The 23670-nt window shown below is 32.0% G+C and overlaps 2 protein-coding genes across 2 annotated transcripts in view; both read right to left on the bottom strand.

Annotated features, from left to right (window-relative positions):
• Positions 1–10450: 10450 nt before the first annotated feature.
• Positions 10451–23670, bottom strand: part of LOC115889886 (chromosome transmission fidelity protein 8 homolog) — a 34245-nt gene continuing 21025 nt past the window's right edge. Inside the window, exon 2 of the mRNA XM_030909976.1 lies at positions 10451–10767. Coding sequence (XP_030765836.1) covers positions 10470–10767 — 298 coding nt within the window. The 3' untranslated portion in view covers positions 10451–10469. The remainder of the gene's footprint in view (positions 10768–23670) is intronic.
• The window catches only part of LOC115889885 (general transcription and DNA repair factor IIH helicase subunit XPB), a 30773-nt gene continuing 20614 nt past the window's right edge, over positions 13512–23670 (bottom strand). Inside the window, exons 11-14 of the mRNA XM_030909975.1 lie at positions 22784–22918; positions 20253–20601; positions 16824–16976; positions 13512–13731 (exon numbers count right to left, since the gene is read on the bottom strand). Coding sequence (XP_030765835.1) covers positions 13534–13731; positions 16824–16976; positions 20253–20601; positions 22784–22918 — 835 coding nt within the window. The 3' untranslated portion in view covers positions 13512–13533. The remainder of the gene's footprint in view (positions 13732–16823; positions 16977–20252; positions 20602–22783; positions 22919–23670) is intronic.

The raw sequence follows: 23670 nt of genomic DNA, 5'->3' as shown, positions 1-23670 counted from the left end.
TTGTATCTCGCCGCCTGTATCGATGGTTGTCGAAATAACATGTTTTCCATCTATACTAGTTGTTTTTTGGAATTGCTTCGAGCAGCATTGAATTTCGTGGCTTTGCAGAGCGCCGACTTCGTTTCACGAACGGTAGATCTCTACGTGTCGTTAATTTATATCTGTTATTTTTTAGTAGTAACGGTTGCGTTATGTTATTTCTAAATAATTGTTTTAAAATAACAGATAGTTAAATAACAACCCATCACTATTACCTACCCTGAGATACGTATATGCATTGTGCCATGCTTTAACTGTCTAATAAATAGTACAGTAGACATTTTTTTTAGGTTGTCCGTTATTTCCAAAGTTGATCATTTCTCTCACAACGCCCTCTAAATTTTTAGTTTATTGTCTAAAAAAATTAACAGACTATTGTAAACCCTTAATATTCACAATAAACCTTACCCCAAAGACGATTCATTTCCCATTTTACCGTTTCCCCGCCACTTTTTGCAAATATTTTTTTTTCTCTCGATCTTGTTCTCTCGCAGCCATGACAATCACATATTCTTGTACAGAATTGAACGCTCTACAAAAAAGGTCTCTTACAATTTTTCGATAAACGTATTCCTTCAAAAGTTATTCCTACCATTTAAGTATAGCTAATTTATTTTAATAAACAATGTTTATTAAAATAAATCAGCTTAAATGATTTAAACTTCATTAGACTTGAAATTTCTGAATTCCCAACCTTAACACCATCAGAATTGTATATTTTTACAGTAACAGATTAAATTTTTCAAAATAATCATAATTTTGTCAAAAAAGTTGAAGAATTTAGGAATTTACCGAGTGGTTAAATTTAACCGTGAATAATTTTTGAAGGAGTAGGTTTATCGAAAAATTGTAAGAGACCTTTTTTGTAGAGCGTTCAATTCTGTATAAGAATATTTAATGTCATGGCTGCGAGAGAAGAAAATCGAGAGAAAAAAAAATATTTGCAAAAAGTGACAAATTCCCATGTAATTTAAATGGGAAATGAATCATCTTTGGGGTTTATTGTGAATATTAAGGGTTTGCATGGTCTGTTATTGTTTTTTACACCCTAGTAGACATGTTCCAGAGATAATGGCAACGATATACAGTATTAAGGGCCGTTTAGACTATCAGATAATTTGCGCAAACCAAACTGCACCAATAAATTGTAAAGTGTAAACAAAAATCCGGTCGAGATATTAAAGTGAGTATTTCGGGGGATCTTTATTTATGACTGATTTTTTGCATGACTAATGATTAAATTAAGCATGGAAGTCATTTTTCATAGATAAAGGAAACAAGTTTAGATTGGAATGCGCGGCTTGCCGCCAAAACCTATAGTTGTTTTGGAGCGCATCCGTTGTAGGGCGCTGCTATAGCGGTTGTTAAGAACAACCGCCAAACAAGAACAGAAATAATTTTCTCTCGTCAAAGTCAGAATTTGTAAAAATTGTAAACCGCCCTCATTGAAAAAAAAGTGGCATTAAAAACTTAAAAAGCTATGTGAACTGTGAACTGCAAAAACCATCGTGGATCGTGGCGGTTTTCAATGTTTTATAGGTATTTCATACATGTCCTTAAATAAAATAGAGTTTCTTATATGCAACACACTGTATTTTATTTAAGAAATTAAAAGAAAATAATAAATTTGAAGAAATAATATTTGGCGACATAATTCCGGAAAAAGCCGAACCGCTCCGAAAGTATCAAAAGCTTTGGAGAGCGACCGTTATATGAATAGCGCCAAATAGTATTTACGTTGTCCTTATGGGAACTTTCCAATCTAAACTTGTATCTTCAATCTATGTCACTTTTGAAATTTTAACGTTTGGTCGTCATTTTGTAATTTAGTGACGCATGTTTGAAAATGCTAGAATCACCCAACCGCATACTACAGGACGATTCTAATTTAAAATATTTTGTGATAAAAAATATTAAAAAATTGTTAAAAAATAAAATTTTCAAAATCTTTTATTTAAGGCAATAAAATCTACATCTAAATATATAAAATTACATTGCACTATTAAATAAAGAAACGTTAAAAAAAGAAACAGCAAGTAAAAACTAATAAAGACATAATATAGAAATATCATATGAATTCCAACTAAGGCATTAATACACAAATTATTATTTTTCTGTTATTTATCTAATTCTTCATCTGAGTTACTTAAAATTTCAAAAGTGAGTTCCATGCTTAATTTACACTATCTGCTATAGTCTGTCCAATGGGATGATCCTTAACAGTGACAGTTGTGTCTGTTATTTTACTTCGCAAGCAAATTGTATTTTCTGTTATTTTTGGATGTCGTCTGTCGAAATCACCCCTGATTCCTTGGACAGACTATATCTCTTCTATCTCGTGTTATACAGGGCGATCCGAATTGTATTCCGGAAACTTCGGCAGTATATTCTGCAGATAAAAATAAGTAAAAAAGTTCTCATAAATAAATGTATGTCCTAAAATGCTTAGTTTCGGAGATACAGGGTGTAGAAGTTTCGTTTTTATTTCGATTTTTTCTAAACAATTTTTGAAGTAACCTCAGTATTTCGTTGAAAATTGGTGTCTGGGAGTTTTTTGCATATACATATAACTACCTATACTCAGCCTAATCTCCAAAAAGTGAAGCCCAAACAGTGAAAGAGAAATATGGAATTCTGCATAAGTCTATTTCACCCGGATAATAATTTAACTGCGCATGCCTTACCTGAAGAAGTTTTCCTTGGTCGGTGTTTTTAAAGGGAAGTGGTTGACTGACATTTCACCTAACCTTCAATTTTATTTATATTTTTATTATTTATAACACATTATCATGTAGTTGGAAAAATATCAAAAAATAGTTGGAAACAATAAACTAAACAAAATCACTCTTTTACGCGCACAAATAAAAAGTAATTCAAACAGAACACAATCGGAGTTTGGCGCAGTCGCAGTTCAATCCATATCCGGGTGAAATAGACTTATGCAGCATTAATATGGAGCTGAGTTATGTTGTCTTTTTCTTACGGCACGGAAACAGCACACGGGGTTAAATAGGGAACACTGAGTATATTTTTAAGTTACATGTATATGGTTTTTTGACATGAGAAATTTGATTTTGATGTCAGTATGACTCCTATTTCTAGGGGGCGCCACCTACATGTCTTTTAACTGTTTTGAAGAGTAATAACTTTTCGTCTGTGTCTGTTGAAAAATACTGAGTGAAAAAATATACAGTTCTGTGACTTTTTACGTAAAAAAGGTCTCTTGGTTAAAATCGCTACGAGAAATTGTTCTCGAGATATTTGCAACGGAAATCATCAATACCAGTCATCATTGGCATAAATTAAACACGTTGACTAAATAGTTATTAGACTGAAATCATAAATTTGAAATATTTTTGTGACAAAAGTTCAACAGAAACTGTTTTATCGTAATTTTTTCGAAGAAAAATTTATAATTAATTTAAAAAAATAAAAATTTCCCAATTTTATTATTTCAGTCAAATATAGTCTGTCCAACGAGAAGATCCTTGACAGTGATAGATGTGTCTGTCATTTTAATTTCAAAGTAGTTTATTTTATTTTACAAAGAAATAAGTTGGTACAACTGGAACGCATTGCAGGATATATTTAAAATTTGATTGACAAGATGACAAGTGATTACTTCAAAATATTGTGAAAAAAACTGTATAAAACTGAAAAAATGTAATCGAGTTATTTTATTTAATAAAAACGGTATGTGTTAATACAAAACAAACAAGAACAAGAGACTACATACCAAAAAAATATAAAAAAGAACTATTATTTACTTTCAAGCTTTATGAAACTACCGGCATTTATGATTATATTTATCAATATAACTTATGTACAAATACAAATTTGTAATATTCCATAGGAATAAATAAAACAACATAGGTAAATAAAACAAACTATTTTATTAATAATAACACCTACCAAATTTTATACCTTAAAGGTTGATTAATTAACTTTAATCTTAATTTTTTTAAACCAGTACCTTTTGACATTATTTTTCTGCAGTACTAAAATCCATTATTTACCTATCGTGTGCTGTCGATATTTTACAGCTACTCCAGTTTTTAGTATGTGTTTAGTTTGATCCTTCTACCATATACGAGATGCACTTATCTACGACGAAATGGTATACAAACTTTATCGATGGCAATTTCATTGGTGTATAAAACTTTCTGCCTGGGCAGCGAGTATAAACCATAAACTGTGCTCTGGGTCTACAGTTAATTTTCACTCGATTTTTCCTCCACTTGACTTCAAAAGACACAAAACACACGTAATAATACGAATCAAAATGCATCATCTTCCAAGACGCAGGGTATTTAACAAAAGTTGACACAAAATTCTAACCTATAATTTGGCAAGACTTTGACAAGCGTCAAAAATTACAAAAATCTAAAGGCGAGTTCATACGCATCGGCGTCCGTTTGTCGTTCATCGTTCCGTCAAGCCAATAAAATTGAAATACGATCTGTCATTTTTTAAATAAACCAATAAAACTGGTTAAAAACAACAAGACACGACGCATGACGGATTTATATTTAAACCCATCCATAGATAACTCAAAAATTATTAGAAACTTTTTTTAGTAAAATAAATAGATTGGTATGGGACGTCATCTGCTTTTCTTCTGTCATCGTCTGTCGAAATCTTACCTGAGAAAAAAAAAAACAGAGTATAACTATCTACTCAACGTGTTTATTTTTTGTCAATAATGGCATGTATTGACTATTTCCATTCTAAATATCTTCAGAACGGTTGCTCGTAGCGATTTTTACCAAGAGATATTTTTTACGTAAAAATACACGGAAATGTATATTTTTTTACTCAGTAGTTTTATACAGGTACGGATGAAAAGTTATTACTCTTCAAACAATTAAAACAAATGTAGGTGGCGCCCCCTACAAATAGGAGTCATATTAACATCAAAATCAAATTTCTCATGTCAAAAACCTCCCAGACACCAATTTTCATCCAAATATTGACGTTAATTCAAAAATTATTTGGAAAAAATCGAAATAAAAACGAAATTTCTACACCCTGTATTTCCGAAACTAAGCATTTTAGGACATACATTTATACGAACTTTTTTACTTATTTTTATCTGCAGACTATGCTGCCGAAGTTTCCGGAATACAGTTCGGACCACCCTGTATAACGTAACATTGAACGATGGTTGTATAGGGTGTTCACGTATATTTTGGCCATTAGCATCGTAAATGTTGATTTAAAAAAGAAACATTCTAGTGTAATCGCCGCTAAAGAAGCACAACTTTTGTCGACTAGCTCGATTTTAGTCGAATTTAACTGAATAATGAAAATGTGCATAAATGTGATTCATATTCTTACGTGACGTTTCCAAAAAAAAATAGTACCAAATAAAGACATAGGCATGTTTGTTGGTATATATTTTTGAAATATTTTTTCGTATTGTGCTATCTTATCTATTTTTTATTCTCTATATTTTAAATACCCACAGTGCATTTATCGATTATTTTTTGTGTGTATTATTTCTACATTTAACTTGCCATACAAATTAATTACATTAGTTAATTCACTCTTCGACGGAACTGTGTAAAAATCCCAGACCGTATACCGGGTGATAATAAAATCGTTGCACAAAGCGCCATTTTATGTTTTTTTTGACGATTAAATTTCAAATTTCTGTTCAAAATAAAGTACAATCATATTTTCTAGTAAGAAACAATAATTGATTATTGATTTAGAGCAAATAATGTTAAACGACACCCTGTATATTATTTGTAGTACATTATGTTACAGTGAAAGTCGGAAATTCGGTGAATGTTAACATTTGAATGAGGTATTTTAAAGAGATTTGTCGACTTTTCCTAGTAATTTCTAACATTCACTAGGGAAAGTAACATTTACTAAAGATTGCCAGTAAAAGTGATTCTATTGTACAGGGCGAGCGAGTGTGCTGAGATGCTTGTTGGTAGAAGTTAGAACAAATAAAACTTGCAGAAATGAAAAACAAGCACTATTACATTCTTGCGAGTGTCTAGTTTACCTTAATTTTTCACAGAAAATTTCTTCTATAGAGAAAATACCGCACAGCACTTTTTACAACGATAACAAAACAATTATACATAACCACAAAAAACAAAGCGAATTTACCGCCAGATGCAGCCAAATGTCTGTCAACGTTGCGAACGTTTAGCCCAATTTCATGTTATTATATTGCCTATTATTTAACTTATCCTTATATCTTACAACATGTGGCAACCGCGCTAACTGAATCTTTCAAATTCACTGCGATTGTCTAGGGAATGCTATATAATGCATTCGCTAGTAAAAGTTGGTTTCAAAAATAGCCGTTGAACTTTTACTGGCATAGTCTTTGCAAATCAGTGAATGTGAGCTTTTACTAGTAATTGTTAATAATCACTGATTTCCAACTTTTACTGTAACATATATACTGCGTTATCAAAAAAAAAGGCGTCATGTTGGTTTGGAATTGCCGATCGGGGACATTCACCATATAATTTTACATAGAAAGATCTTCATTTTGAAGCCAACTCTGACGCCGTTTTTTGTTTGAAATATTGAATTTATAATAAAATCACTATAAACCGCCACATTTTAAACAATAATATCAATTTGAAATATATGTGTAATTAATGTAAAAAATATACAGGATGTTACTTAGGGATGGACGATTATGGATTTTACCTATGGATATATTTAAATTATCGATATGTCGTAATGTTATATTCATAATTATGGATATATCGACAATTATCGATATATTGATAACTATCGCATTACCTATAGTTATCGATATATCGATAATATTTAAAACACCTATAATTATTCGATATATTAATACCTATTGATTAGTTATCGATATATCGGAAAAAATACCATCCCTAGTGTTATTTGAAAACGATGGCTTTGTATTTTAATGCAAACTGTGATGAATTAAGTTTATTCCATAAAAATCAATCAAAGGGTGCTTTGCGTAACGATTTTCTTTTGTTAATTGGTATATGGTATCGGGTAAAAATAGTTTTTGTTATGATGTCACTTTTTAAATCAAATGTCGCTTATTATTGTTGATAATTTTCGTTGAAAATCAAGTACAATATCGGTTATTGTTTGTTAGAACGTGTTCTCTTTGACATTACGCTTCTTAATAAAACTGTTACGATTGGTTTTTGAAATAATGTTAAACAAGTGTAATACTAATATATATTATTATGGAGATCGAATACAAACAGTGCAGTAGGCTATCAGAGGCCGCACCAAATAATACAATACCGGGTGCGTCTCAAAAGTGGCTCACCCCTATATAATTTTTTTACTTTTTTAGTTAAAAAACGAGATTTGGTATGTATATACTATATGACATAAATTAGGATTAATTGACGTATTCAATTGTTTTCGATCACTTCCGGTTTTACCGGAAATTACTACAACTTTTGATTTTTAAAGGACACCCTCGGTATTTTTTACTTTATTCGATAGAGAATGTTACTCTGAATAGAATGACATATCATATGTCAACATTTTCGCATATGGTTTATTTGAAATTATAACTTGCGGTTCGTAGCGAAAATTTGACTCGAAATACCAAGTCTGTGGTATCAAATTATTCGTAAAAAAATGCTTTTTCCAAATATGCTAATGAGCCACCCTCGTTCCATTTGAAAAAATTGAGATATGATTAAAAATATGATTTGAGCATTTTCTAACTGGCCAGTACAAGACACTAAAATCATTAGACGATGAAATCTATTTTTTCATTTTTTCCTTGATGAAGAATTAGTGTTTTTAACATAGCCATGACACTCTAGATTGAATTTTAAAATACAATTTTTTATTAATCGAGAATGTCAAAAGTTGACATATGATATGTCATTCTATTCAGAATGTCAATGTCAGTTTCTATCGAATAAAGTAAAAAAAAATCCGAGGGTGCCATTTAAAAATCAAAAGTTGTAGTCATTTCCATTTTGGAAGTGACCAAAAACAATTGAATACACCAATCAATCCAAATTTATGTCTTATACCACAGATTAGGTATCCTATAAGTATACAGATAAAAATCTTGTCCCTAAAATTGTTTTTTATGACGATGAGCAAACGAGTAAATTTTCTTGTGCGCAAAAATAAACTCCTGTTTAAACAGCGTAATAACAGGGCCGGTCAGGCGCTGTGCACAATTTTAGAGGCCATAAGTGGGCGTGCTATGTGCGCTAACTAGTAACCTAACTAGTGCGCGACTCCGAAAATTGGAACCTTGAATAACAATGCTTTTGGCGATAAGTTTATAATCTGTATAATCTGTGCTTATACTAACATACCAAATCGGTTTTTGTTTTCTCTGAAAAAATAAAAAAGTTATAGGGGGTGAGCCACTTTTGAGACGCACCCGGTATAGTATAATTTTATATTAAGATTATTATAATAAAAATTGAGTATTTTTTTATTGAAAAATATATATTCATTGAATAAAAAGCCTAAGGAGGGAGTACATACATCAAGCAGTTTTGCAAGACCACAAAGGTGTTTTAATACAACTGAGTTTCTTTATTTTTTTTTTCTAAAACGGTATTGAAATTTGGAAAAGTATAAAAGGGATTATCCATTTTAGAACAAGCAAAAATTTTTATAAAGAATGAATTTTTCTCAAAATGTCAATAATAAAAAAGTTTTTCCTGTTGTAAAGACAATCCGGGAACATACTGTAGAACTAATTTTAAAATAAACGTAAATAAAAAAGTAATTTATCAAGAAAAAAGTTAAAAAAGTGATAAAAGTTGTTGCAAAATCACTACCATGACGCCCTGTTTGTCTTTAATGTATGAATATAGAAATACAGGGTGGCGCCTCTCGTACGTCGCGGAGGCTCCAAGGAGAACGACAGTTTGTATTGAAATGAAGTTTTGTGAGCATATGTAGGTTAATTCAGAGCACTTTTTCAAAATATAGAGAGTTCTACAGGGTGTCCCCAAAAAAAGTTACATATCAAAGTTGTGTTTTTTGTAATGGTAACACCCTATATATTAATTGATTTTCGCATTCTGGGGCAAAAATTTACAGTTATTTTTTGATTTATAATAAAGTTTTAATAAAATTATTTTTTTTGATTTAAATCAATGATTAAAATTATAAAAATCACTTGATTTAAATCACGATTTAAATCATGATTTAAGTCATTTGATTTAAATCATGCCAACCCTGGAAAAAACACAACTTTGAAGTGTAACTTTTTTTGGGGACACCATGTATAATTCTATATATTTTTATAAAATGCTTTCAGTTAACCTATATATGCTGCCAAAATTTCATTTCGATATTAACTACCGTTCTCCTTGGATCTTCCGCGACGTATGAGAGGCGCCACCCTGTATATTACATTTTTAAGTCTTTGTGTTCATTGGATATATAATCAAATGAAAGGATGAAGTCCTTATAAAGGTTAAGAGTACAATAGATCTTTAGCGATGGATGTAGTAAAGTTCAAATTAAAATGACATTTCAACGCTTACTGCGACGCCATTAATACTTGCATCATATCAAATGAATATGGCCTCTGATTATACTACAAACCGATTGATTTTTTATCAAATATTAACCAAATATAACGTATGATCGAAGAAAAAAACGCGTCAAGTTGGCTTGGAAATATTATTCACAATGTAATTTTAGAGAAAAATCTTCATTTCCAAGCTAACTCTGACGCCGTTTTTTTTCCCGATTGTATGGTATTTTTGATCTAAGTTATTAAGACCATAGAGAGTAGTAAATATTAAAAAAAATATCTTAGTGAAAATATTAGCTTTACTGGGTATAATATTGATTTTTTTTTAAGTTTTAAGAGAATTTTATTGAATTATAAATAATTTTTATAGATTTGTGTGATATTAACTGAAAATAGACGCATAAACCAGTGCATAACTAAAAAATCAAGTAATTTCAGGCTCCTTAATAATATATGTCCATTTTTGATACTGGTATATCTAATACTTTTTCGTTTTTATATGTTTACCTTTTCTTATAAACGATTTTTTAAATAATATAAATAAAATACAAGTATTAAGTTGTAAAATAATATGTAAAGAGAAAATTTATAACAATTATATGGATTTAAATAAAATTTAGTTGTATTTTAGTTGAGTTTTTTTATTGTCATCGTCAAATAAAACATACAGTGCGATCAACAATGATTGAAATAGTTTAATACTTTTGTTAGGAGATTTTAGGACTAGTGATTGGTATTGGTGCTAAAACAAATTATCGATCAAAAACGGGATTAACTATTACATAGAACAAGCAACCATTTTTATGAAGAATGCATTTTTCTCAAAATATCAATAAAAAAGTTTTTCTTCTTAAAAAGACAATCCTGGGACGTACTGTATATTCGAAATTAATGGGTGTGTTCAATGAAAAAAAAAACTGTATTTAGACAAAATTTATTAAGCGCCGACTATGGGTTTAGGTCTGGTTTTGAAAATTATCTTGTTTTTAACGACGCACCTGACTTTGTAGGTTACGTTTCCATCTTCTTGGCATTTTTCTAGAAGGGCGAACGGCTTATCCAGCTTGGTCTCCTTGCCGTACATCAGGTGGTGGCCTATGATGAGCAGTGGCGTGCCGCTCTTGCTGAAATGCAAATCGCCCACGAATTTACCATCGAACGCAGTCTCGGAATGGGACTTCAGATCGCCCTGTAGCTCGATAAAAGCGTATTCTTCACGTAAACCATCGTCACACCTGAAAAGTTGCATTAATATTATGTTGCATTATTATTATAACTACCTATAACTCTTTTATTTTTTCGGATAAAAAATCGAGACTGGTATATTAATATATGATATAAGTTAGGATTAATTTACGTATTCAATTGTTTTCTGTCACTTCCTGTTTCACCGGAAATGACTACAACTTTTGATTTTTAAATGGCACCCTCGGTGTTTTGTTGCTTTATTCTAACCAACGACAATTTGACTCGAAATACCAAGTGTTTAATACCAAATTATTCGTAAAAAAATGCTTTTTTAATATGGTAATGAGCCACCCTCGTTCCATTTGAAAAAATCGAGATATGATTAAAAATACGATTTGGGCATCTTTTACAAAGCCAGGATAAGACACTAAAAACATTAGGTCAAATCTATTTTTCCAAGGCTCCTTGATTAAAAACTGGTGTTTTTAATACCGCCATGGCACTCTGGATGGAAATTTAAAATTCAATTTTGTTTTAAGCAAAAATGTAAAAAGTTGACATATATGATATGTCATTCTATTCAGAATGAAATTTTCTATCGAATAAAATAAAAAAATACCGAGGGTACCATTTAAAAATCAAAAGTTGTAGTTGTTTCCGATGAAACAGGAAGTGACCGAAAAGACCTGAATACGTCAATTAATCCTAATTTATGTCGTATACTAACATACCGAATCTCGTTTTTTATCTGATAAAATAAAAAAGTTATATATGGGTGAGCTACTTTTGAGACGATCCGGTATTTTACCATTTCTGAATATCTCATCAATAAAATTATTTATAGGATTCTTGGATCGAAGGTTTCGTTGTGAATAACTAAAATCATTTTTTAATTGTCGAAATTACGCTTTTTATTCAAATTCAAAGTTTGTATGTTAATGCTAAAAATTATTTATATCATAATAATTATGCAAACTCAGGGATAGGAAGAGGTGGATCAATAATTGCATAGGCAGCCTCGGTCACCTGAACCAAAGGTTAAGACCTCAACTATCCATTTTAGATTTTTTTATGCGGTATGGTTAACAACAAAGTTTAAAAGAGAACTTCAAAAAGGTAAGAATTGGCTATAACTCAGTAATTTTTCGAAAAAATATTTATTCCCCATATTATAGCTTATATCGCTTTAAGTTTTAAAAATGACGTTTTTATGAAGTCACGGCCAACTATGATTTCCATTTTGTGTCATATGTCAAAAATGACAGGCTTCAGAAAAGAAGCGGAGAACACAGTCTCAATAAGTATGTGACTATCTAGAACATTTATCTGAAAACCTTTTGTCTAAAATAGATTATAATGGAATTGCATTTTTAAAATGCCTAAATTTATGTTTTTTCCAAATATCTATTAAGCCATAAACTTTTTCAAAAATCCGAAAGGCGCATATATTTGACCTCACAAAACTGCAATTCTTTCCCAATTTGACCGATTCTCTAACTCCGCTAGTTTCCGAGATACCCATAGAGCATTGGCGAAGTTAGCTCTCTGATTTTGGGGGGGGCTTAAGCCCCGGCATCTTTTGATCATAACATTAGGTAAGATTAGGATGAAAACACAGTATTTAATACTAAATGCTTTAGTGGCAATATCGAATAAACATGAACTAAACAGAACTAAGTATAAATGATATATACATTTTAATAATAAACATACAGATATTAAATATGACTAAAAAATAAAATAAGAAACACCCAGACCATCGCATTAAAATATATACATCACAATATATTGTTTTCGCAGAATTATTTCTAGGTTAAACTTTAAACTATCGAGTGACATATTAACACTGACAGACCAGGGACCGACTGTAATCGAGCTTGTATTGCATAGAGCGTCAAACATTTTGGGAGGGCTAATTCTACATTTGGGGGGGCTAAGCCCCCCCGTAACTTCGCCACTGCCATAGAGAGCATCATATAAAACTGACCCTATATTATTTTTTCTCTCTATTTCTCTAGAATTATTAATAGTCTTGCAATTAAAATTGCCAACTATAAAACAACTTTAACGATTGTCTGTCATGACGTATATCGTATGTCAAAAGGTTTTGTGTCGTATAAGTAAAGTTTGTTTTATTGGGTTGGGAAAAATAACTACAAAAAATAATAGAACAAATTTTAATATCTGAATTTTTTAAAATATTATTTATATAATTTACACATTACAATTCAATGACTAAAGAATATAAGGACATGTAACGCCCCTATACGGGCTGCAGCAGAATTTGTGACCTTTTTTTTTTCTTTTGGTGGCAAACAATGAGTCATCATTTGGTCACCAGCGACAATTTTAGCGATTTTTAATAGTTTGTGTGTAGTAAACTTTGTATAAACTTTCTTACAATGGTGATTAGTTGTTCAGCTTTCAAGTGTAAAAGCAGCAGCGATAAGAAAGAGCCAGGAGTTACGTTTCATAGGTAAATAAACAGTCCACTCCAACTTTTACTAAACTAACTTAACTCTTACTTGATATGTGCTATACGTCGATACTAGTTTTGTACCTTTTGTTAACATTTTAATACGTTTTTTTCATAATTAATTAGGATGATACACCATAGGCGTAGTCAAAACAATTATTAAAAAATATAAATATTGCTTCAAACAGCTAGGTTAAGAAAAATATGTGCCACGGCACTGTTTGGTGTCATCGTCACAATTTGCTCTCGGGTGTTATTTGTCCTTGGATTCTTTAGTCATTGTTACAATTACAATAATACACATACTACAAAAAATAATAGTAATAACAAATTTTATTTAATTATATCTGAATTTTTTAAACAAGGGATGTTTGTTGATATTGGCCGACTTTTTAAATTCGTAATATACGGCGTCGTCGGCGCCTGACATCGAGCCCATCTGGCCGACCCTGCGGGTGATGCTGGAGCCACCTCTGCTGCCCCCTTCGCCCGGAATCCTTTCATCTTCGCAGTCGATGTCGCTAGCGGCCAGCACCTTTAACATAAAGTATAGAGTTAACCCTTAACGGTACAGAGTTGTCTGCCAGACATCTCGTGCTAAATATTCCTCTATATTTCGTAAACGCCTGCAGTTGTAGTAATAAGGATGCATATTAGGGTGTTTCAAAATAAATATTTTTTTTTCTTATGGTGTTGAAAAGTTGAAAGTACATTTAAAAACAAAAATTTTCGCGCCTAGTAGAACCCTTATAGAGACCGGACCACTGTAGTAGTAACATAGGCAGAACAGGACGAATTAGCGTATACCCGTCCGCCGGATAAAAAGTAGGCGAAAAAATGCGATAAAATAAAAATAGGTAGATATGTGATAAGGATGTTTCATAATTTGTATTTATTCGTGTTTTAATAGCCAAAACGAATACATAGATTCTCGCGACAGTTCTCGTGTAAAATTTATTTTTTAAGTAAAATAATGGATGTTTACGAAGTTCGTGAGAAAATTCAAATTGTAAAATGGTATTTCCAAAATAGGTCTTATCGGGATATACAAACAATTTTTCCACAAACTTTTGTAAACAGGGCAATTCTATCTTTACCTACTATATCAAGAGTTATTAATAATTTTGAAACACATGGGTGCGTGTCCCCACAAAAACACAAGAAGCCTGATGTGTTGATTAATCAAGAACAGGAGTTAAAGCAAGTGTTTAACCGTTTAATTAGTGGACATGGAACTATTTTGTGGCCCGCTAGATCACCAGATCTTTCTCCCAATGATTTCTTTTTGTGGGGATATGTAAAACCCAAAGTGTATGGTCATAATAGGGCTAATAATCTGGATGAGCTTCAAGTAAAAATACGAGAGGCTTTCCAAACTATTAACCCTAATACGTTAGCCAATGTCAGACGGGGATTTTACGACCGCCTAGGCTTCTGTCTAGCACAAGAAGGTGGTCTTTTTCAACACTTGTTATAACTTTTTTTATTTAGAGTAATATTTTAGTTTTTTTTGGGTTTAGAGAATTTATTTATTTTTAGTTTTGGCTTGTAAACACACTCAAATAATAAACATTTAAGTATTTTTATTTTAAATGTTACCTTAAGTGAAGGTAAACACTGAAAATGAAAATAATAAATACTCGGCACTCCTCGCGTCGTATTCCTAGTCTGTCACGACCGACCCGTCCAAGCACAACTGCAACTGCGTACTGCCTGACTAGCCGACTAGCCGGCAACGAATCTCGAGTACGAACGCAAATTGGGTAAACGTAAATTCGTCCGGCAACTTGCTATGTTACTAGTAGCCTTGTCTTCTCTGTATATCGAATTAATATTAAGGTTTACCTCAATTTATTTGTTGTTTTACGAACGCAAATTGGGTAAACGTAAATTCGTCCGGCAACTTGCTATGTTACTAGTAGCCTTGTCTTCTCTGTATATCGAATTAATATTAAGGTTTACCTCAATTTATTTGTTGTTTTTTCATTTAAATAACACGGAAATTTAATTTTTTTATTTTTGAATTTTAATAATTTCGGAATGGTTTGTTTCCGCAACATCCTCGCGAGAAGATTTATAGGAAATTTCACTTTGGTGTTATTTTTGATCGCTGATATCTTTGAGACGGTTGATCTGAGGAACTTTTACCTTCAGACGTTTGTGGTAGAGCGTGAAATTTCCTATAAATCTTCTCGCGAGGATATTGCGGAAACAAACCATTCCGAAATTATTATCAAGAATTTTTTTTATTTATTTTGAAACACCCTAATGCATATATAAATACTTTCAAGTCAATAGGCGTTCGATAAGTTAATAAAGCTTGATTTTCATGCGTTCGTCATCCGTTGATACGATGGTCCGACAGCGCTTTGACATATCGTTTTTGCGCCACTTTTCATCCGTAAATTTTTTAGTCCGGTCCATCAACGGAGAAAGATCGTACGATAACGGACGTTCTGATACACTTTTTATAACAAATTTAATCTAACCTTAGTGGCCGGCCGTAGCTCCAGCGTTAGTGTGTCGATCTGCGGAGCGGAAGGTACTGGGTTCGATCCCCAGCCAGTACGGTCGCTTTATTTATTTAAATAAAAACATTTATTTATCTAAATAGAGCGACCAACGAGCCGCCACCTCAAGGAAGGCAGTGGCAAACCACCTTGAGTATATTTGCCTTGTACAGCTTCTCAAATAGTGCCGTTCGGATTCGGCAATAAACTGTAGGTCCCGTGTATTTGTGAAACACTTAATAAAAATATAATAGTATAAGAGCTAGCACCGTCGGGAGAACGTAAATTTTAAGAAAGCTGGTTCTTTAATATGTCTTTTGCTATGCTCCCCTGACAAAGTGCGAGCCGTCTGGTTACCGGTAGACTACAGCGGTTCCCTACTGCGCATCACATCTATACAGGGTATCCCACCGTCGTGTGTTCTATAAGATTTCTCGTTTATGAGTAGAGATACAATGATGCGATTTTCACATTACTTTGCTACTTTCTTAAGAAACTAAATATGCTACCCATATGCTTGTCCTAACCTTTTTAGTTCCTGAAATACAGGGTGAATTTGTGATGCGCAGTAGTGAACAGATGTTGAATACAGATATGATGCGCAGTAGTAAACGCAAAGTCTATCGACAGCCTGACGGTCCGCACTCTATTCAGGAGAGCATATATTAAAGAACCAGCTTTCTTAAAATTCTCTCTCGAAAACGTTGCTAGCTCTTAGACTATAAGTAAAACAGCGAAATTTCGTTATGGAAATGAAAATATAAAATGGCACCAATCACAAGCAAATCGTATATCCGATGAACGGAGGCATAGAAATGCAATAAATTTAAAAACGGCGTAATTTTTTAACCAAAAGGAAGTCTTTAAATTCAATCAATAAAATTAATATCGTATCGGCGGACAACGATACATGAAAATCAAGCTTAAAGCACTAAACTCATTATTGTACGCAGTGCTGATTTAATGAATATAGAAATTCGAGAGGTGTCTACCGGACTACCGTGTAGCGATTGTGGAAAGGATCGATCGGATGTCGAAGTTTGTAGAAAAACCCAATTATGTATAGTGCTCAAGAAAAATATGTTTAAATAGCTCATCGCTAGTTTGAATAACATACTTGCTGCAGTAATTGTCCCTGCTCATCCCTATTTTTATAAAACAAATCGGGTTCCTTCTCCATCCCAGCTAATTTTGTGATCACCTTGTAACTGTAGCCTTGGTTAACCAAGAACCTTTGACGCTTTCTCGAGTAATTCATCTCCATTGTATCCTAAAAAAAACAACTAAAACGTTTATCCTTTATTTTAGTTACTACCAGAGCTACAAGCTCACAGTAAACTTAAGTCTTTTTTTGATTTAAATTATTTTAATGACTTAAGTCATTTGATTTTAAGTCATTTTTTGAAAGCTGACTTAAGACTTAAGATTTAACTCTTTTTCAAAATGGTTTGAGATATAAATCTTTATTTCGAAATAAAAAAAGATTTAAGTCATCAAAAAGATCGAAGTCTTAAAGTTTTATAAAAGGCTTACGTCAGATTTTTTATATATTTTTCAGAAAGAAGATTCAACAACAACACAATATTATACAAAATAATGACTGACAAGAGGATAATTGTCAAATAATTGTCATAATAAACGACAACGTTGCTGAACAGGGCGCAATGTGACCAACATAGCGATAATAAAATTCGGTTTAAACCTTAGATCTTATAAACTTCGTGGATAAGTAAATTCGCTTAATTTTTGTTGAAGACACATCGGCTACATTCGACTATCTGATTATCTTTGTCTTTGACACTGATTGATCAATGGTCTGTCTTTGTTTTGTGTATATGTCATTTTTATGTCATAAAATAGAAAATGTAAATATATAAATTTCAGAAAATAGTATTGTTATTCGGATATTAATTATTTATTGGATAATATTTACTAGTATATTAACTATTTAACGAAAAAAAAATCAAAGGTAAATTACCTAATAGTGTTTAAAGTGATTAAGTTACCTAACATAAATATGTATTTCGCTGAATAAAAGTCAGTTGAAGAAACGATTTTAAATATTATATATCTTGTTTAAAAATATGGAACATACTTCAGAGGTTTTCATACTTTTATAGTGTTGTGGAGTTCTTTTAAGGATAAGATTTTTCCTATTGCGGACAGCTTCACATATAACACTTTTATCAGTCATAATGTCTATTTATCCACTAACTTTATCGCACTACAAAAACAAACTTTCAAAAAGAACACAAATCTAAAATATCGTCGGAATTCCAAATTAACTCTTTATTATCACGAGTCAAACAGTTTACAAAAAGCACAAAATGTGATATTATTTAAATTATTTTCAGGGGCTGGAAAGTGAAATAGCAAAAGCGGTTCCACCGTTTCCACTGAAATCTCAAATAAAATAGTTCCAGCCCTAGCCACTAGGTGGTAGTGCAATTAATTTTTAGGTTAAGAAGTTGCTACTAGTTATTGCCAGATGGCGTTAAATCAGAATTTTTTTGTAGTTTCCATAGTTTCCAACGGCCATTGTCATATTATTGTGAAATTCTCAAAAAATATTGTCGTTGTCATAGCACCAATCATAATATTATCAAATAAATGATTATCAAAATCAAATCAAAATGTTTTTCAAACTATAATTTGTTATATGTGTTTTAATTAGACAATTCCTTTTGTTTGTGGCCCTAAAAATATAATGCCAGTCTTTTATTTTTGCCATCATTTAAGTACCTATTTATATTTACTCCATTTACAAAACTTTGGGCGTATTACGTTGGTCTTGTTTTATTATAATAAACGATGTTTAAATATTTGACTTGACTGACAATGAAAACTTTAAATAATAAATAATATTTCACATGTTTGTCTTTAATTTTATTTAATAATCGTATAAATTATAGGTACTGTTAAATCTTATTTTTTACACATCACAACGATACTTGTTATTAGTATTGTTGAATTTGTGTAAAAAATAAGATTTAAGAATCAAATTTAATTATTTTAGAGTAAAATTCAATAAATAAGCTCATTTAAAAAGCCCGCGCTTCGACCCATTTAAAACAAGCCCTACTCAATAGATGGCGCCACTTCTGTAGGACCATTTTTCAGTATGGCAGAGCCCATTCTTTTTCTAGCTAGGTATATTCTTTGATAATTTTATTAAAATATATTTTGACTTTTCAATGACAAAACATATTTTAATGTTTCCCTGGTTACTGATTCCTATGTATTGCCCCAATGACTAAAGAATCCAAGGACAAATAACACCCGAGAGCAAATTGTGACGATGCCATCAAACAGTGCCGTGGCACATATTTTTCTTAACCTAGCTGTTTGAAGCAATATTTATATTTTTTGATAATTGTTTTGACTACGCCTATGGTGTATCATCCTAATTAATTACGAAAAAAACGTATTAAAATGTTAACAAAAGGTACAAAACTAGTATCGACGTATAGCACATATCAAGTACATATAGATATTAATTGAAATTGAAGAATAATTATCGAATTCAATAAGAAAACGCTAAAAGGTTGGAGTGGACTGTTTATTTACCTAAGAAACGTAACTCCTGGCTCTTTCTTATCGCTGCTGCTTTTACACTTGAAAGCTGAACAACTAATCACCATTATAATAAAGTTTATACAAAGTTTACTACACACAAACTATTAAAAATCGCTAAAATTGTCGCTGGTGACCAAATGATGACTCATTGTTTGCCACCAAAACAAAAAAAAGTCACAAATTCTGCTGCAGCCCGTATAGGGGCGTTACATGTCCTTATATTCTTTAGTCATTGTGTTGCCCATTCATCATAGCTATTTTTCAAAGTAGTATTTTAAAACATTTTTAAAAAAGAATTTATCGTTATATGATTTAATTTTTGTTTAAAATATATATAAAAAGTATATTGGAAATAATATGACAAATATTTTCAAAATAATAAATACACGTATCAGTTATATCTTGATTGAAAAATTTTAGTGGTCTATATTTTTAGTAATTGTTGTCAACGCAGCGAAAAAAACGCTCCAAGTTAGCATTTACGTCTAATATCGTTCTGCGCATGCTCAGTAGCGTACGCAGAGAGAAAGATAGATTTATACGATAATCTTGTTCTAGAAAAAAATAAATAGAAAAATGCATGTGAAAGTCCCGTAAACAAAGTCGTGTGTAATATACATATGGCATAGCTTTATCCACGAAGTTTATAAGATCTAAGGTTTAAACTAATTTTTCCAGCTTTAATCTAAATAAAATATCTGTTACAATCATTTGCTTTATAAAGTAAAATGAAGAGCTGCTCGGTATCTTAAATTATACAACAAATTTAAACATTTTTGCCAAAATTTCATTTAGTCAGGGTTATAGACTTTAGTGTCAATGTCGATACGATTGATGACGTGCATCGGAAAATGTTTTGCGATTACAATAGTTGGCTGTTTACGGTATTCTCCGATGGTGGCAGCACCGGCGGAGAACGTACCAAGTCTGGAGGGCATTTCTACTGTCAATAGCTATGAAAATACTCTACCTGCGACACCAGAGTGTAGAAGAAAGCGTTGTACTCTTCGGCTATGGCGCCCTTTTTCGCCCTCAATATCCGGCCCAGACGTTGCGCCTCCTGGCGTCTGGAGCCACCGTGCGACGAAATTTGGATCAGCACGTTCGCCTCGGGCAGATCGAAGGAGGTGTCCGCCACCTTGGACACGAAGATCGTGTTCACCTTCGGATTGAACTTGAAGTTCTGCAATATCTGGATACGTTCGCTCTGGCTCGTGGGGCCGTAAATGTACGGCTTGTTCATTTTGATGGCATAGTGTTTCAGAGCGAACACGTTGTCGGAAAAGACGATGGTTTTGTCGCCTCGTCTTTCGTGATACCTAGGAATAGCAATTTTTTATTCACGTATCATATATCGATTAAACAATATATTCAAATGTTTACAGTGTCCTCAAAAAGTGTACGTCAAATGGGATTTTTTACTTATTAGGGTGACAGGGGTGAAATTAGGTAAAGCAGTAGGTATACCGATCGGGTCATCAAAAAAGCGTGGATTGTTAACGTGTAAAACAGTGATGTAGACCGTGTAATGTAAAATCAAATGTATTAAAAAGATGTAAAAGTTGGGTTGGTACATTTCTTCTATGCGGTATTGCCGGATTTTGCGTCAAAATTTCAAACCGCACAAGTAGCCGTTTACGAAAAATGTTGGCTCTAGGGTTGGAACTTTATTTTTCACAATTAGTTATTCATTTTACTATAGCTGTAATCTATACCGAGGCCTACGTGAATTATATGGCCGCAAGATACCCCTCGCAGCGCGCCTGTGACGTCACAATCTGGGCGATCAGCTGTTGAGTTTACATAAATTAGTATGTAAATGCCGTGTTTGTGCCGGGTTTATGTCCTATTTTGATCGAAAAAAATATATTTTCTAGTTGAAATCAGCGTTCATATTATTAGTGGTGTGAAAATAGTGCTGTGCCTTGAGTGTAGCTAGCAAAAACTGTGACATTTTTTAGAATATCTGTGGTTTTTACATCAGATGAGGTTTCAAACTTAACCTCTACAAATTGTGGTATGTAGTTGTTTCATACCTGTTTTTCATACAATACAAACCACTTTCTCTCATAAATATGAGAGATTTTTTCAAAGTTCTTTTAAGTTCTTTAGAATTGCTTCTTCAGAAAATGTAGAAATAAATAGTGAACAATATGCTTCGTTATTATTGATAGCAGGATATTGCTCTCATTCAGTAATAAAATACACTAGTGGATGTGAAATATGCAAAACTGTTATAACTTCAAACGAAGAATTTACTGTCCACTTTGAAGACAAAGTATCAAATGTTAGTGAATACTTACTCAATATTACCCGAGGTGCATTGAAAACACCATCAGAAATAGTATTTCAGTTTGTTATTGACATATTTAAAATATTTTGTATGCTCATATCATCAGACTATGAGCATGAATTTTTAACTTCATTTTCCCAGCAAAAAATTCTTAAAAAGTTGGCTTTAGTCAAAGTGGAAGATTTCATGGAAAATTATCCAGAGATCTGTAATGCATGTAACAAGCCTTTTAAAAACATTATTATAAAAATTGCTCATGTCTTGAGTAATATTTTTCCTGTTCTTATACTAAAAATCGTTCTGATCAAACATCTGTATCAAACATGACAGAAGTTTCTTCTAGAAAAAACGAAAATTACTCACATTTCAAAATAATAAAAAAACCAAATCATTAGATTAGGTATAAATTTATAGTACTAATGTAATAAAAATGTTTTTCTAACCTTTAACCATTTGCATACAATTTTTGTGTATTTCTAATTTATTTTTTCAATAAATTATTTTTATAGAAAGCTCCAGTTGTACTTTATTTGTTACTAAAATAATACTTATCTGGCGGGATCCGAATCGAATAGGATCCTAATCTTGTGACGTCACATTTTCCAATATTGCGGCCATAAAATTCACGTAGGCCTCGTCTATACTAATATATAAAATCCTTAAGTGACTGACTCACTGATTAATCATGATCCTGCTCAAACCACTCAACGTAAGAAGCTCAATTTTGGCATACAGGTTGATTCGATAAGAAGGGATTTTTCGAAATTCCAGTTCCAAGGGGGTGAAACCACCCCTCAAATATTACAATAGTTTTTATTTAAAAAACGGCCAAGTTTCCGAAAAAACGCTTAAACACGTATATTTTACTTTGCTTTTTTTACATATTTTAAGATTTTTTAAAAATGTATACAGGGTGTTTCAAAAAATCTGGTCATTGATGGATAGGATGACAGAAAATTTTAAGTACGTTCTGAAATTATTAACTGAGTGAGTTGCGTCTTTATTAAATTCATGTAGGCATTGTGTCTTTCAATTTATAATTTTAGGCGCATATATTTTTGCAGCCGTGATGTGAAAACTGCATCTCTACTCATAAACGAGAAACCCTATAAAATACACGAAAATGGGACACCCTGTACTAATATTAAAGAAATACCACTTCACACAGACTTCTTGTGGACACTAAAGGTCAAAATATATAGTGATACCTGATTAAATATTGAGTGGCCAGAAATTTGTTCGGATTCATTACGTAAAGCAACAATCTTTTGCTTGTCTTACACATCAGATACTCTCTGTAAAATTCCGGTGTCATTGGGCACCACACTTCCGCACATTGCACTCTAAAAAGATATTAAAGATCTACTTTTTAACAGAATGACCAACTTTACAGAAAAAACTCCATATTAGGTTTGGTTTGAATTTTTCTACAAAATATTTAGACAATACTAATAGCACAGAATATCTAGCTACGCAACAGAAAAATACTCAAAATGAAAGAGCTAAAATTGCACAAATAAAATACTAGATGGCGCGACAATATCATAATCAGAATATAATTGGAAATTTTCAATTTTCGGTTTTGGATCGACGGCACGTCGACGGCCTTGAAGCTCGGATAAGGGCGATTGATAGTGATATTTATTAATGCTGAAACGTTAGTAATGAAATATATACGTTTAATAATAATGGAAATAATTTATTAAAATGCAGTATAAAAAATGTTAAGTAGGTAATTGACTAAAAAAATACTATAATAACAAATTTCTTGTGTTTGCCACTTTCTTATATAGACCTAGGTAGATTTTAAAAAGTGACACAGGTACAATTAATAATATATTAGTTCGGCATAAAAATTGCTGTCACGGCATCGTAAAATAAATTAAAATTATTAATTAAACAAATCTTTATAAAGAATGATATCAATATATTGTACTATATTATTGTACCACCCGATATGCTTTATAATATTGCAATGTCACCGAAGATCCGTAGTATACCAAATTTAAGCACAATCGAACGCCAGGAAATGGTATCGTAATATGGTACTATAGGTAGGTACCACTTTATATGCATCATAGTACCATTATATTAC

The sequence above is a fragment of the Sitophilus oryzae genome, unplaced genomic scaffold, assembly GCF_002938485.1.
Source record: "Sitophilus oryzae breed Bouriz unplaced genomic scaffold, Soryzae_2.0 scaffold_857_pilon_pilon, whole genome shotgun sequence".
Lineage (NCBI taxonomy): Eukaryota > Metazoa > Arthropoda > Insecta > Coleoptera > Curculionidae > Sitophilus > Sitophilus oryzae.
This window is presented reverse-complemented; position numbering and strand designations above follow the sequence as displayed.